General features: G+C 39.6%; 2 protein-coding genes across 5 annotated transcripts in view; one reads left to right on the top strand and one right to left on the bottom strand.

The window, feature by feature from the left end:
• Positions 1-8,772, bottom strand: part of LOC137982635 (glycine receptor subunit alpha-4-like) — a 17,487-nt gene extending 8,715 nt beyond the window's left edge. Inside the window, exons 1-3 of one of the 4 annotated variants that reach the window (XM_068829759.1) lie at positions 8,630-8,772; positions 6,015-6,159; positions 404-512 (exon numbers count right to left, since the gene is read on the bottom strand). In XM_068829759.1, the coding sequence (XP_068685860.1) occupies positions 404-501 (98 nt within the window). In that variant the 5' untranslated portion in view covers positions 502-512; positions 6,015-6,159; positions 8,630-8,772. Of the gene's footprint in view, positions 1-403; positions 513-6,014; positions 6,160-6,237; positions 6,397-6,546; positions 6,564-8,059; positions 8,291-8,629 lie in introns of those variants that run through there. The other 3 variants (XM_068829761.1, XM_068829762.1, XM_068829760.1) reach the window with 3 other exon arrangements.
• Positions 8,773-10,674: 1,902 nt separating this feature from the next.
• On the top strand, positions 10,675-13,028 carry LOC137982304 (para-nitrobenzyl esterase-like). Its single transcript, XM_068829379.1, is given in 1 exon segment — positions 10,675-13,028. A coding segment is annotated over 1 exon segment (1,842 nt). The 5' UTR covers positions 10,675-10,741; the 3' UTR covers positions 12,584-13,028.
• Positions 13,029-15,000: the final 1,972 nt, after the last annotated feature.

The raw sequence follows: 15,000 nt of genomic DNA, 5'->3' as shown, positions 1-15,000 counted from the left end.
TGGTTTTCACCTGACGTCACAGCAGCCATGTTTGTGTACAGCACAACGGAGGGTTGTCACATGACGTCACGGCAGCCATGTTGGTTTTCCAAAACAAAGAAATGGCGGCCATGATCCTCCGGAAATTGAAGTCTATTTTTATGCAAATTGTTTCTTTTGTTTCAGTGATCCAATATGGCTGCTGGTCACGTAAGGGAAACGTTCCATAGAGAAAAAAGTATTTTAGGAATTTGACCGATTGCAATGCAAAATATGGGCCATAATTTGCTATTGTTTTGTACACAAACATGGCCGTCTCATTACGTGATTGAAAACCATCTATTGCGTCCCTTTGCACGGACAATTGGGGCTTCAAGTTGTGCTGCCGGCTTCTAAAAAACAAATTGGTCCTATAATAACTTACGTTGTCACTGTCACAGTGTTGGTCTCTGCTTTGCGGCAAAGAAAATAAAGAACCAAACTGATTAACACTCCATTTGCGGGCTTTAATTGACAAAACATTACTGTCGGAACTGAAAAAAGAGGAACCAACACATAAGTAATAATTACAAAACTCTTGTCAAATTCTCTAATTTTTTACCCAAAAAAATACAGGAATGAAAAGGGAAGAATATTAATGACCTATTTTCTTAAGAAACTGCGATGCTGTGTCTATAGCCTAGGTGGGTGTATCGCCCGAATTGATAAAAGTATGTTGACCACAGTATGGAAAGCTGACGTTTCAAGCTTTAGCCCTTCTTTGGATTTTATAGATTAGAGACGGCCACGAGAACTTTGTCTAAAAATATTATTCCCCGTTACTGTATAATAATCTTGCGATCCAAGTCACTTGGAATGGAAAGTGAGAGTCAAAATTTCAGAAGAACGCTTGGTGAGAATGATATAGATATTTAGAGGAAAAATTGAAAATTGATCGACAGGTGCTCACGTCCTACACACTACTTCAAATTTGGTGAATTCACGTCGTTTTCAGAGCGAGAACGGCGTAGAAATGTACACAAATGTAAAACGCACGTGCAGGGCGTGCAGAGCTATTGTTTTTGCTAATTAAACCCATTGTTTTGTGGCGTATTCGTAGCCGTCGTCGTCGTCCTTGCTTAAGCCTATTACTTCCCGTTTTTGCAATAATTTGGCGATTGCTCCAAATCGTTCGGCGTGGAACGTGCGTCATCATCATCATCATCATATCTTCATTTACTCTCGGATTTTAGAGTAACTTGATGTAGCTATACAGTATCTCCGAGCATTCACACTACCAACCAAGATACACCACAGAAGACAGACCTCAACACCGGGAACTCGATGCGCATAATTATTCGAGGATTAAAATTGCTATGAACGGTGAGTTTGGAGAGAAAATTTCGAAATTTATCGTTACGTGCTCGCGTCCTCCAGCTATCCTCAAATTTGGTCATTTCAGCTCCGAGTCGTTGGCGAAAACGTACCGCAACGAAAACGTCGCTTCAAAATATAAGTTTGAGCTATCGTAAATGTTTCAAGACGTTTCCATCTTGTTTATGTTGTACAATATGGGCGAAGTATCCTTTAACGCGATTGGTACGTACGGATTTGAAGCAAAGAAAGCGAAAGAAAGATTCACGGTTGTTTGCTTAAGCTACTTTGGTTACTGCGCGCATTTGCTTGATTTTCATCACTTGTGTAATTTACTTTGCTGTTTTATCTCTTTACTCTCGTAATTTAGTTCAACGTGGAAATATTTGTTAATGCTAACCCGTGCGGGCTAAGCGCGGGAAAACTAACACTACAGATAATTACGTTAAGATAATTGACATCTTAAGAAAGCCGCTAAGACGGTCTTCGTATTTCCAAAAACATCGGCGGAAATTCGGCTGTCGCCTAATGCATTTTCTCGTGGGAAAGTTACTTAAATTAACTGAGAGGGACGAGGTTGTTTGCGACACTTAATTTGGTTTGCACGTTTCATTTTCCTATCTAAGTTCTTAATCACCGTGCATTACAACACTCTGCATACAATAAAACGATCATGAAAATATTGCTCAAACTATTGTAAAATATGCTTCAACAATAATATTACTACTCTTGAGGTGCTCTGCTCTTAGCAATGTCGCTTGCCGTAGCCGTCGTCGTTTCTTAAAATCCCTATTAAATATCTGATACGCTGCTGATAATGGCCGTATTTATACTAGAGGACGTCTAAGACGTCCAGAGGCATTAAACGTCTGGCCGTAAGTGCGACTAATATAAATACGGGACGCACTTAACTTCGAAGGCTAGAAATCAAATTCACAATTTTCTTCAAAAGATACTGAAATTTAATCACCAAAGAGACTGTGTGCACTTCATTGCTAAGTGCGCGTCCCAGTTTAGTGCGTCTCAGTCGTCTTTATACGACTAAGATGACTAAGACGTCTGTTAAGTGCGTCGTTTAGACGCATTTAACTTGAGACGTCAGAGACGTCTGACGTTTAATGCGTCCACCTTATTTCCCGTATTTATACTAGTCGTCTAAGACGTCTATTATAAATACGGCCTATGAAATGTAACAAAATGTAAAATGCACGTGCGGGGAGTGCATAGCCATTTTTTGTGGCGTTCGTCGTCGTATTTCGAAGGCTCCTTATGGTTGAGCATTGAGAGATGGTGGATTATGAACGATGTTTTATGTCGGTCACCGGGATGGACAGCCATTCTTGGCGTGCATATTCACCAGATGATGAATTTTGCAATGTGTCCAAGAGTAGCCCAGTCTCGGCTGTCATCTATGACCAGTTGAATGACACCCAGCCATGTGTCTTGAAAATATCTTAGTAAAAGCGTAAATAACAAACATGTACTAAAGTGCGGTCTCAACCAAAACGCAGACTCAATTGCCACAATTTTTGTGCGTTTGCTTCAGGACGGGCAAGTTATCAGCGCACGAGCCAGGAAATTCCCCCTCCCCCTTTTATGAGCGCCGCTCGCTCCTTTGTTGCATCATAGTCTACACAGGCAAACTTTGAACCAGTTTAATGTCCTTAATACCCAACTCAATTGGACCAAAAATTTATCTTCTTCTGTGATTTGAAATATTTTCGTAAAAACTCGATAACACTTTCAGAAAGAAACGAGCGATACCTTTACCAAAACCGACACCACACAGGTTAATTACATAACATTCGCAACGTCAGCAAGCGAGTCATGACAGGTACAATGGTTACCAAAGTTTTTGTATTACAACGTAAACGCGATTAAAAAGTACGTTCTCCTCTACCTTTCTGTAAAAGCAACAAAAGTTCTCACCCCGGCCACATTCCTCTTCAACTCAGAGTCAAGAACGCGCGGCATCCAATCTGGCATAAAGGTCGATGCAGTCTTCGTCAGAGATTAGATATCGAAAACACAACATATGGATGTTCTAAACGCTGTTCATTGCAACGAATTTCTTTCCTGACGACAAGTGCAAGTGTCTTACTTTTTGCTTTAGTTTTAACAGGCCCAAAACTTGACCCTCCTCTTAACCGAAATGCTGACCCCGTATGAAAACTTGCCACGGCGACACTTAAATACTTTGATTTTCGTTATCTCGAAACGGTAAAACTTGTACATCTCAAGTTGCTCTCTGAACTGCAGCGACTCGACCCATAGCCTACAATCTTCAGCATAACCTTGTTCAGGTCCAGTTATTCCTTTCCATATGTCCGGCCCGTACTTCAGCATCACACAGTTCGAAATTGATCTCAAAGTCGCTGCAAGCGGATCATCTAGAGGCAATTTTAGTACATCTCTTTCGTTTCCTGTTTGCGGCATAGATATAATTCCTTCGTAGGCTGCACGAAAACGCACACCCTTGAGTCGCCTGTACAATGCACTAAGTTTCAGTTGTATTTCGTCTTCGTACATAGCTGTCTTCCTCGTCTTAAACATCTTAAACTGCTGGCGGTCTTTTATGTAGTCATGCAAGAGAGCCGAAACTCGATTAGTGTGACGAAATGACCACAGTCTTCGGGTCCAGTAAGGGACGGACCATTAGAAAAGTGATTGGGGGTGGGGGGTGTGGGGGAAATACAGTCGCTTGGATAAAGGTCTTTTTTGCTCAGAATCGACGTCTTGTTTGTGATGTAACGATAATTTTATCAGTAAAGGCATTCCACATTACCGTTTTTAAACTCGTTATTTTTGCTAAGGATTTCCCCTAAAATAACGTGACATAGCCCCTTTAAATAGCGCTTCGTTTCTTAGTTTTTTTTTGTTTTCGTAAGTTTTTGTCTTCAGGAGTAATCTCCTTGTTCTTTATTCAACTGTTGTTGTTGAACTGTTGTCGCAAATGTTCTTCGCGTTGCTTGCTGGATAAAGGAGATGCTTGTTAGTTGAACTGAGAAGTTTCTTTGGAAATTTAACTAAGCTGAGTTCAAGTCAAGTTTAAGCCATTCGCCGGTTAAAACGTTTTCGGTTTCAAATTTGTTATGTAAGCATTCATCGTTTATTACTGTTCATCTTTCCCAAGATTGCGTTGTCATTCTCACGAGCTCTCAAGAGTTTCAACTCTCATCAACTCTCGCTCTCGTTTGGCCAGGGCTTTCACGGATTCGAAAGGTTGAAAAAATCTGGATGTGCAAGTTGAAAGTGCTGCACGCGTTTCTAGAACATTTCCTTTCCAAGGCGTTAAAATCCGATTTCGAGGTTTTTGTTGAGAACGAATTGACAGGGCAAAGAATGTTTCAGTTCTAGTTATTCATTCAGCTACTCGTTGTGAAAAAGCGTTCATACGTTCACACACATGTAGCTCTTCAAGACTGGTAAGTAAACGTTTTTAAGTTTCACTTAGCACTGGCCGTCTTCGTATTTACCGGGTACATGTACAGGTGAATATTATGCGAAGAGGCCTGTCAAACAGAAATTGTTGTGTATTAGGGTTCGAAATACTACTATAGAGTACACAGTGAGTCAGGCCAAGTGCTTTACACAATCGCTCTATTACAACTGAATCAAGTATCTATATATACAATGATATCTTCACAATAATCACATAACTGCGGCTTAGGGTGTGCTAACCAATGACTACCGGTTACTTGACAGCTAAAACATAGCTTATAATAAGAATAAACACTACAGAAATACTCGTTTTTTATTGCATTCTTAGATCCTAAATTTTCAAAGGAAAATCTCACACACTGATATCTTTATTCGGACCTAGTCATTTATAGGCGGAAACCGGATGTTCCCCGGTTTTATTCAAATGGTAAACAAAACCTCTAGTTAAAATTCTACCGGGAAGGGCATTTCCATTTGCAAAATTATCTCCATTTCACCGAGAGAGACTCCGGAAAGCAGAGCGAGTGGACCTCGCCTTTTTTTTCGGAAATTCCAATTGATATGGGCTGTCTTTTCATATTTTCCGACAATTCTGTATGAAAATATTTCCGAACTGGCACAACAAAACATAGTTACTATTTACTTTCAATTTCCATTTGGACTTTTTGGGAGATTGTAAACAACCAGCGAGTTTTAGTTCTCGTCTCTTAATTAAACTCAACACCTTTTTGGTATAGTATCACCTCCAGTCCTGCCGCTCTAAACACATTTGATACGCTTGTAAAGCCTCAGGGCTGTTCTTGTATGATGAATGAACAAGTCCTTTGAACTTGGTTTTAACCGCGAGGCGCGCTTCGAACGCATTATATTTGGAATCACAAATCCGTTTACATCATTTCAGGAGTTAATAGCAACATAGTATTCATTTGATGTTTTATCGTTTGAATAATGAAGCAGCGTATGTATCCACTCTACACTGAGAACATAAATATAAATAATTAGCCAACCGCTAGAACTAAAACAAGAATAATGGGGTGGAACATTTCCCGTCAATACTGCCATCTCTTATTATAACAATATAATGAAGTGAAATATGTACACTCCATCTTCAAGATCTTGAATAACAAGGCAAATCACTCAATTACATTTTTTGCAACATACCTAAAACTTTATTAGATGGTGAGATTTTTTAGTCGATTTAGTTGCCGTTGACTGAAAATAATTTCTTTAGTTTAACTTACCTTTCCAGAAATTTTAGTTATTCCTCTTTCCTGTGACGGCCCGCCGGTCAGTTCTCAACTTCATTAACTGTAAGTCCGCAGTTCCGTTTCAGTCTCTTGCATATTGATGACCTTTACATCCTTTGCTATTACGGGATTCAACCTCCTGGGCCAAAAAAAAACACTTTGATTAATTCTTCATCTTCAAAATGCATACGTAATTGCTACGATTGGCTTGTTGTACCCTAACTTGAAAATCCATAACCAGCTATATGGCGAAAACTAGTGAAACCACAGTAAAAAATTATTTCTGTCCTATTCTTTCGAGATTCTGCTTTGGAATGCAGTGTGCGCTGAAGAAAATAGCTTTTGTGAAAGTGGATAGAAAATGGCAGTGCACGTAATGAATCCTCTAGCTTTAATTATTTGAATTGTTAATTTTTCGTCACCTGTTGTGGTTTGGCGTAAAATTGGTTGAATAAATATAGTTACCACACATTTGCAGTTGCAGCTGAATGTGGAGATGAAGGTTGCATATCATTAAAAATACTACCTGAAACTTTGAATCGATCACTCCCGCAAAGATTAATAAAGCGAAATTTCTTAAAATGTTTTAAAACTGTGAAAGACTTAACGACATGCAAGATCTTTCATTGTTTTAGCAAATAGATTAAAGACCCATTTCATGTGCAATGATCGAATTCACCTGGCCAAAGGATATTCGACTGGTTGCCAGAATGGGGGAAGACACTAACACTGCATTATCCTTTAAGGAAACTTTCATGTGCAATTATAAGACCTTTATTGTCAAAAAAGTGCAGGCATAATCGATCTAATGTACCCGAACCCCGGTGGTGTGATAACGGACTTGATAAACCTTCCCTCTGTTCGGCTCTCTCTTCATGAACTGGCAATAGATTGATGGATAATCAACCTGTCAACGATTCAGACGAAGTGTCGGCTACAATGGGCCGGCGTAAATGTCATTTTTACACACTCATTAATTTTTGGGCGATTTTATTGGCTACTTTCACAGGACGGATATCACACATTAGTTTAATTACATAGGTGATTTTTAAAATTCTCTGCTCTGAGTGATTATTATGTGATAACCACCTAAGCGTTTTTTTTTTTTTTTTTCAAAATGGCCACAAGCCGTTTTGTCGAGGTGACAGACGAAGAAATTGCTTTAAAGAAAATGCATATTTTCAAATTATCACCTATGTAATTAAATATACTAAAACAATCATTCACCTCAGCGTTCGACAGCCAGAAATTCTACTGTGTTCATAAATTGGCCCGAGTATTGATCGTCACTCACAGACCAATACTTCATCGCTGACCAGTGGGATTGGCGTTTTTTATCGCCATGAGTAACAGATACTACAGACGCATAATTTGTCTGGGACGAACTTGGGCAAATACTTTTTCTGCGTGTGTTAAATTCGTCTAGTATAAAGACGGGCATAAGACTCCTTATGCATCTGGACGAACTATTCAGTTTAGCACGTTTTGTTTAACTTAAGAACAGGCCGGATCTTAGACTCAAACGTCGACCGCACACATGAGCTTGAACAAAAAGAGTTGTCTTTTAAAATGATATCTGTAATCATGCGGTCTGACTGAAGAAGAATAAAGACGATAAACTGTTTGCTCAGTCTTGCAATTTTTTAATGGAGAGTTTAAGAAACGACTACGCCTGTAGCAACAGCTGCGCCACAAACAATGTCAGTAGAGAAATTTAGCTTCCTGTTCACGACAAACGTCGCGTTGAAATTTTCGTTTTGCCAAAAATTTAAAGAAATTAGTTGGCTCGTTCGTGAGTTCACAGGACCTCCGAGCGGGAGGTCGCGGGCTCGAACCCCGGCCGGACCAACACTCAGGGTCTTAAATAACTGAGGAGAAAGTGCTGCCTTTGTAACTGCATCTGCAAATGATTAGACTTTCTAAGCTTCTCAAATATGCGAAATTCTTCAGACTTCTATACTGGCACTTTTACTCCGTCATTGGAATATTGCCTCATTTATCTTACTCACACTTGTAAACGAGTGTGAAGACATCCTTACCTTACTTCCAAAAATGCTCGAAAATGGCTGTGGTAAACTGATGTAGCTGTTTTCGCCGATTTTTCGCGATTGACTATTTACAATGGCCTTCCCCGTTAGCTTCGATTTCTCTTCAGTAATAACAGTAATTTTCTCCAAAGCTATTTCTTTAGTTCATCATGCCGGGCTTTTTAATAAACCGTTACTGGGCCCGGTTGTTCGAAAGCCGATTAACTTAATCCAGGGTTAGTGTAAACTTTTGTTTCATGTTTTCAACTTTTTGGTGAAAGTTTCTTTTGCTTATTTTTCTTTCTCAATATTAACTTTTTCTAATGTAAAAATTTGCCGAATATCGGCGTTGATCAGCATTTGGGAGTAGAGAAATAAACCCATTGGTTAATTTTTAATCTGTGATTAGCGTTAATTGGCTTTTGAACAACTGAGCCCTAACCTAGAAGGCAAAAACCGAGAGTTGCTGTCGTCGAGAAAGTCTTTTTACAGCCTACTGAAAATACACGAACAAATCTAGGAGTATAAAAGTGTATTTGAAAGTGTTCAAACCAAAATTGAAATGATGATGTTAAAGCTCACCGCGCTTGATCAAATAGCCTTCAGTTTTGAATCAAAACCCAATTCCCATAGACATGAAAACCATTTTCTGGAACTTGGACTTTAACTTGGTATTTGACAAATTGAATTTCTAAAATTGTTTTGCCATGCTCGTAGAAACAAGGATTTTGTTTTATCGCTGTAGGGAGTGGAATAATATTCATACTTGGATTGTGTCATGATCAATATATTGCTGCATCCTTTGATAAAGGAGTTCCTACTGAACTAATACTAAATACTCCTCTTTGTGCAGCTAATAACTCGCACACCATAAATTACAATTGTTTGAAAACCCACACGCTAAACACAGTTTTCACCGTACTCGCGGTACTAAAGGTGGTTGCAGCACTAAGTCAACTCTGACTTTGAAAGTGCAGGTATCAACAAACAGTAGTTTCCATAGACGCAGGGAAACGTGATCACAATTCTCACTTTTAAAATTCGAGACACCTGTCTTAATATCTAAACAGATTTGCCAATAGTTAATTGGTATTATGCTTTATTGACCATGTGCAGTATTGTCTAGCATAGAATTTCTTTCATGCACATGATGGTGTAATTTAATTACAAATTAATGCTGAAATTTCGCTCCAAAATTTGTCACCCATGTTATTATTATTTGTTAACTTTACAGTAGGTTACTGCCATTGTAGACAGTGCCCTTCATTATGACACTTGGTAAACTGAGAATAGCTCCGAAAAATCATGTTGAAATACTTGGATTCCCCTTCGGTGACTTCATTGCCTGTGAAATGATTTGTGGGTTTACAGACCCAACGCATGCTTTTCCTTGGGTAGACCAACTGATTGTAACACCCTCGATCACGATTCCGCCGATATGAAAGCAGAAATATTGACAACAACATACTAGAGTTTCAAGAAAGATAACGTGCATTCTCTCTTGTGTGTCACATTTTTTACTGACAGTACAAAGGATTGGAAAGTAGTGAGTTCCGGCCAGCGCTATAGACAATAGCTCAATGTTCCGCTAAATACACAAAACCAAGAGCCCATAAACGGAACGGACTCAACAGACTTGATAGCCATTTGGCGAGTATAATCAGTATGAACTGATTAGAGAAGATATTGGAAACCGTTGAGGTTTGAGGTTTCTGCGAGGAGGTGTCTAGGGGAAGACTGCTCCACTAATCAAAGGTTGTAGCTCTGTCGACCTCCTGTCATATGCAGCGGCGTTGCGTGAAATGAGTATGAAGAATGTTTCGTGCGCCGAAGACGGTCCGCACTAGAGGGGTCTGGGGTATGCTCCAAATGCCATTTCCGACTACTTCCAAAAGACAGTTCAATAAATAAATGCCAAAGAAAATGCAGTAATGCAGTTTTCAGCAAGCTACAACAATAACAGGGGGTTTACAAACAAAGGGCAAGACGTCGCAAACTCTGCTATATCATCATCATCATCATCATAACCTTTCCTACAAACATAACCACATGGAAACTTGGGACTGATGATGACATTGACACTGTTTGGGGGCCTCGGAGGGCTTTACTTATCAATCAAAATGTTAAAAAAATCCTACCAATTCCACAAGTACGCACGTGCGCATTTGCGTAAAGGATGCTACGCACTTGATGATGTTGACTGCGAGTGGTCTCTACGACATGACAAGAGACAGTCTACGCATTGATTCAGTATTTCAGTAACGGAAACACCTCTATTTAATTAACAGTGGTAATAGTACTGAGTGGAGTCCAATTGGGGTCTTTAATCATACGGGTGATTAACAACGAGTATGATTACAGACCGAAGTGGACGACACGAAGTCCTGTTACTAATTAATCATAACCATTACAATTTCCGAAAAAAACAAATGCATTCCTTTTTTGCAGTCTAATGTTACAAATTCGTCCATTTTGGAAAATCCCTAGTTTGGTAGGGTAGATGGTTGTTGCTATTGTTGTTGTGATAAATTCTGTGATTGGTGGATTAATTGGTGGCTGATGTAACTTTCCCATTACACTGAGGTGTCCGATTACAGCCAACTGTCCGATTACACTGTGTCACGAGTCGCAAACGCCGCGGCGAAAGATTGGTCACATGTTTCCTGAGAAGGACGTTAATTTAGTTTAGTGAAGATGCACGAATCGGAAGAAAAAAATCCCTTTCTTCAACAGGAAAAAGATTCTTATAATGATATGGAGCTTCAGAAAGGCTATCTTTATAATTCATCCACGCGATTGCGTCGAGCGAGGCAGCTAACGATCAGACGTGTTTCACTAGTGGTTGTCATCGTAATTTTCATCGCTATCTTGGTGGTGATTCTGTTCTCCTATTTTTCGCATAAGGTCGAAGAATACGAAGGTTTAATCGAAGAGGAAACTCAAAAGATTGAAGTCGATGTAGAAGGAGGTCGTGTGCGTGGAATCTATGAAAGCAACTCTGTTGCATTCAAGGGCATTCCGTTTGCAGAGCCAATGTTTGGTGAGAAACGTTGGACTTCCCCTGTTCCTTGCAGCATAAACAAATGCTGGAATGGAACTTTCAGTGCAAGTGAATTTGGAAGCAGTTGTGTTCAACGAGATATTTTTAACGAGGAACACCCCACTGCAGTCATAGGTAGCGAAGACTGTCTGTTTATTAATGTATGGACCCCCCGGAAGAGACCCAACGCAAATAGGCTTCCGGTTCTTGTCTACATCCATGGTGGAGTTTTGTTATATTCATCGGGGAATGCTGGAGGACTTCATCCGTCACCCCAGCTTATTTCTGACATGAATGTCATAGGAGTTTCATTTAATTACAGGTTGAATGCTTTTGGCTTCCGTGCTCTTAAGTCCTTGGCAGATTCTTCGCCATCAAAGACTTCAGGAAACTATGGGTTTATGGATCAGATATTGGCATTAAAGTGGGTGAAAGCAAATATTGGGAAATTTGGAGGGAACCCGCAATCAGTAACACTCATTGGTCAAAGCTCTGGTGCAACATCTGAGCTAGCATTGCTTTCTTCACCACAGGCTGCTGGACTTTTCTAGCGTGCAATACTCATGAGTGGTTCACCAGTGTTCAACAAGACATGGGAAGCTGCAGCTTTTGACAACCAGATATTTGTAAAACGGGCCAAGTGCGTGAGAAACACTTCAGCCGCTGAACGGGAATGCCTGTTTGCGCTGAGTCCAGAGGAGATCCAAGATGCCATTCCATGGGATGTGTACCCTTACTGGGGTATGACTGACCAAGCAGATCTACCAACCAAAAACTTATTTGATGGTGCAGTTGCTGTTGTTGACAAACATGTTGTGCCAAGTCCACCCCTTATTGCCATGACAACCGGACAAGCAAATGACGTACCAGTCATGGTTGGAACAATGGCGCAAGAGATTGCCTGGAACTCTGTTAAACACTTTGGCAACTCTACTTGGGATGCTTACAGTTCTTATGTTAACGAAAAACTGTTTCCTTTCATCGGCAAAAATGTTAAGAAGGTACTGGTTATGTACAACAAATCTCTCCCTGATGGCTCTTCACCTTCTCTTCAGTTTTCATACACATCTATGGGGTCTGATATACGTTTGACTTGTCCTAACAATCTACTTGCTTTGAATGTATCTAGAGGATTTAAAAATCACGTTTACCGTTATGTGGTTACAAATGCCCCATCAAAGCCAGTCAATTGTTTTGGATCTCCAACAACTCTTGCTTTCCACTTGTGGGATCTGATTGCCTTTTTTGGTTTCCCAAAAGAGGTTACTGGTAATTATTCACCATCAGAAAAGGACGTAAACTTTATGAAAGATCTGAGACAGCAGTTTGGTAGGTTTATTCACAATGAGGATTTAAAAGCTTGGAAGAAGTTTCCACAACATACAGCTCTCTTTACAGACAATGGAATGAAGATTCTTGATCAGGATGGATATCACAAGGAGGAGTGTGACTTTTGGCTCAACAATGGTTTTTTTTCATATGCATGGATAAATTGAAAGAAGCTGTAAATGACATATAATTATATTTTTGCATAGCACCCATCATATTTAAAGATGTTAGAACAATTTTACAAAAACTGAATTCTGAAGACAAGTTCAATACCCCCATTTCCAGTGCTTTCCATAGTGAAATAGGAGATGTTGGTAGAAATGAAATCCTCCACTTCTTCTTGATTTGACCGTCAGCTATATATGTAGATGCTATTATAACTGTGAATCTGGCCTTTTTGCCAGTTAAGTTAGCTTAAGTGCAAGTCCACTGTTTGGGAATTAAGCAAGTCTTTTTCTGGTCATATTATATAGAAATGGGTGGCTTACAAGACATTGCTCTTTATTTGCATTTTCCTTATTAATTTTTGTTACATGTACATTAATGAAATATGATTTGAAAAAAAAGTTTACGGATAGGAAATACAAATGGCCTCAATAAAATGTCTTGCAAACCTGCTATTGGTGTTAACTGTACTACTGTAAGAATGTCAAGCCTGTTTTGCAGCAATAACGCAGATGTGTTGAGAAGATGTATGTGGATTTCAAAAATGCCATGTTAGCCCAAATCATCATATGTGGAAATAAACAATAGATATCCAAACAATAGCTAACAACAATAATTATTGACAGACTTAACTATTTGAGGGTAATGTGAAGTGCTAGTTTTGTCCCCCATGTGAACCATGTGAGCGTAAGCCCTCCTAATGGAAATGGGCCCACACAAGGACAGAGAAAAACTCTGACTAGGGTGGGAATTGAACCCACGCCCTTTGGGTTAGATCACTGCTGTTCTGCCCACTGAGCTAGAGGGTCAGACAGGAGCAGGATGTGGGAATTTAAGATGTCAATGTCACGGCAATAAATGATGTACAAGTATAAGGAAGGGTTACGTTTTTGTAAACGTTGGCCGTTTCCATTTCCCCATTTCCATTAGTAGGGCTAACGCTCACATGGTTCATATGGAAGAAAACTAGCACTTCACATTACCCTCTAATAGTTAAGTCTGTTGAAATATAAGTGCTACACGGCTAACGTTGGCAAAAACGTAACCCTTCCTTGTAACAATAATTATTAAGTTAGCAATAGTTTGTGCTCTATATGTGGGCTAGCATGAATTATTAGCCTTTTTTGTTCTGTGTAATTCCACACGTGGGACACACTTACTGGACACACCCACTCATTAGTGTGAGATATTTCAAAAAAAAGGCCAAGCTGTTTTGCCAAGTTTACCTCTCTTGAATCTTCACGTAATATTTTCTCAGAAACATTGCAACTCAAAGAGATCTGATCACTCTCAGAGATTTAGCAATGAGCAAAGAGAAGGGTAATTCTTCGTTCGCGGAAGTGTGGCGACCTGTAAGTAATTCATTTTTTTTTCGTGAAAATTCCCTTTGCTGGGCGAAAACTGTCATCGTTTGAATTACTTTTGTCCACACTAGATGGCTTTATAGCACTTATGTCCGTTCAGTTTTGTACCGATGAAAAGTCATGAAGCATTTTGTTTATGAAGCATTCCGTTCAGTGTACGTGTAAAAGACCTACCCATTTTAATACAACAAGGCTGTCTAGCAGTCGACATTCGAGTCCAACGACGATATACCCTTCTCGATATTCTGGCATTTCCTATATTCAACATGTCCTTTTCGATCGTTCCTTTTCGGCGGCTTTCTTCGACATCAGAGCCTCTCTTTCGGACATTCGATTGGTCCTTGTTGCCGGTGTTTATTTCCCAGTTTCGCCAATTGCAAGTACTACTTTTTATTATAACAAAAACTCTCTTATTCTAACTTCTCCCTTTCTTTAGACAGTTGCTCATAAGGAAAGGAAAGGAAAGGAACTAAGTGTCCAGTCGTTCTAGCGCTGGAACACTAATTGGGGACACTGTAAACTGAAATTAGCAATGAACGCAAATCAAGTCAAACGTTGGTTTTTGAAAAAAAAAACACAAGCGAGAATTAGAAATAAGCAGCTGAGATCAAACAAGTTTCTTTGATTCTAAAGCGCAAACTTCAGTCTGAAATTTGCCGTTTTCAGCAAGACGCGGTACTAAGTCTCTAATATTAGATTCAAGTCTTTTTCCAATATATGGAACCCTCAGCTAAATTAGCTGATATAAGTGATGTGGTTATTTGTCGAGATCTGAAAACATTTTATCCGCCTCAAACTTACCACGATTCACGGAGTGCCACCATTGGCTAAGGAGCCGCTGTTTTTTTCAAATACCATGGCGGGTCTTTTGAAAGAAGTAAGAATATGAATAAGCTTCTTCAGAAGATTTTTTTAGCCTATCCGGAGGATGTATGAGCCCTTCGGAGGGTTATTGAGCTTCCCGGGGATTTAAAAGCCCGAATAAGGCAAAGAGAGAAAAGTTGTCCAATCAAGCGAAATGTAACACAGAACCTACAGAGAATCTGCAGAGAATG

Source organism: Montipora foliosa, chromosome 13, assembly GCF_036669935.1.
Source record: "Montipora foliosa isolate CH-2021 chromosome 13, ASM3666993v2, whole genome shotgun sequence".
In the NCBI taxonomy this organism is placed as follows: domain Eukaryota; kingdom Metazoa; phylum Cnidaria; class Anthozoa; order Scleractinia; family Acroporidae; genus Montipora; species Montipora foliosa.
The sequence above is the reverse complement of the archived record's forward strand: the minus strand, read 5'-3'. Positions and strand labels throughout refer to the sequence as shown.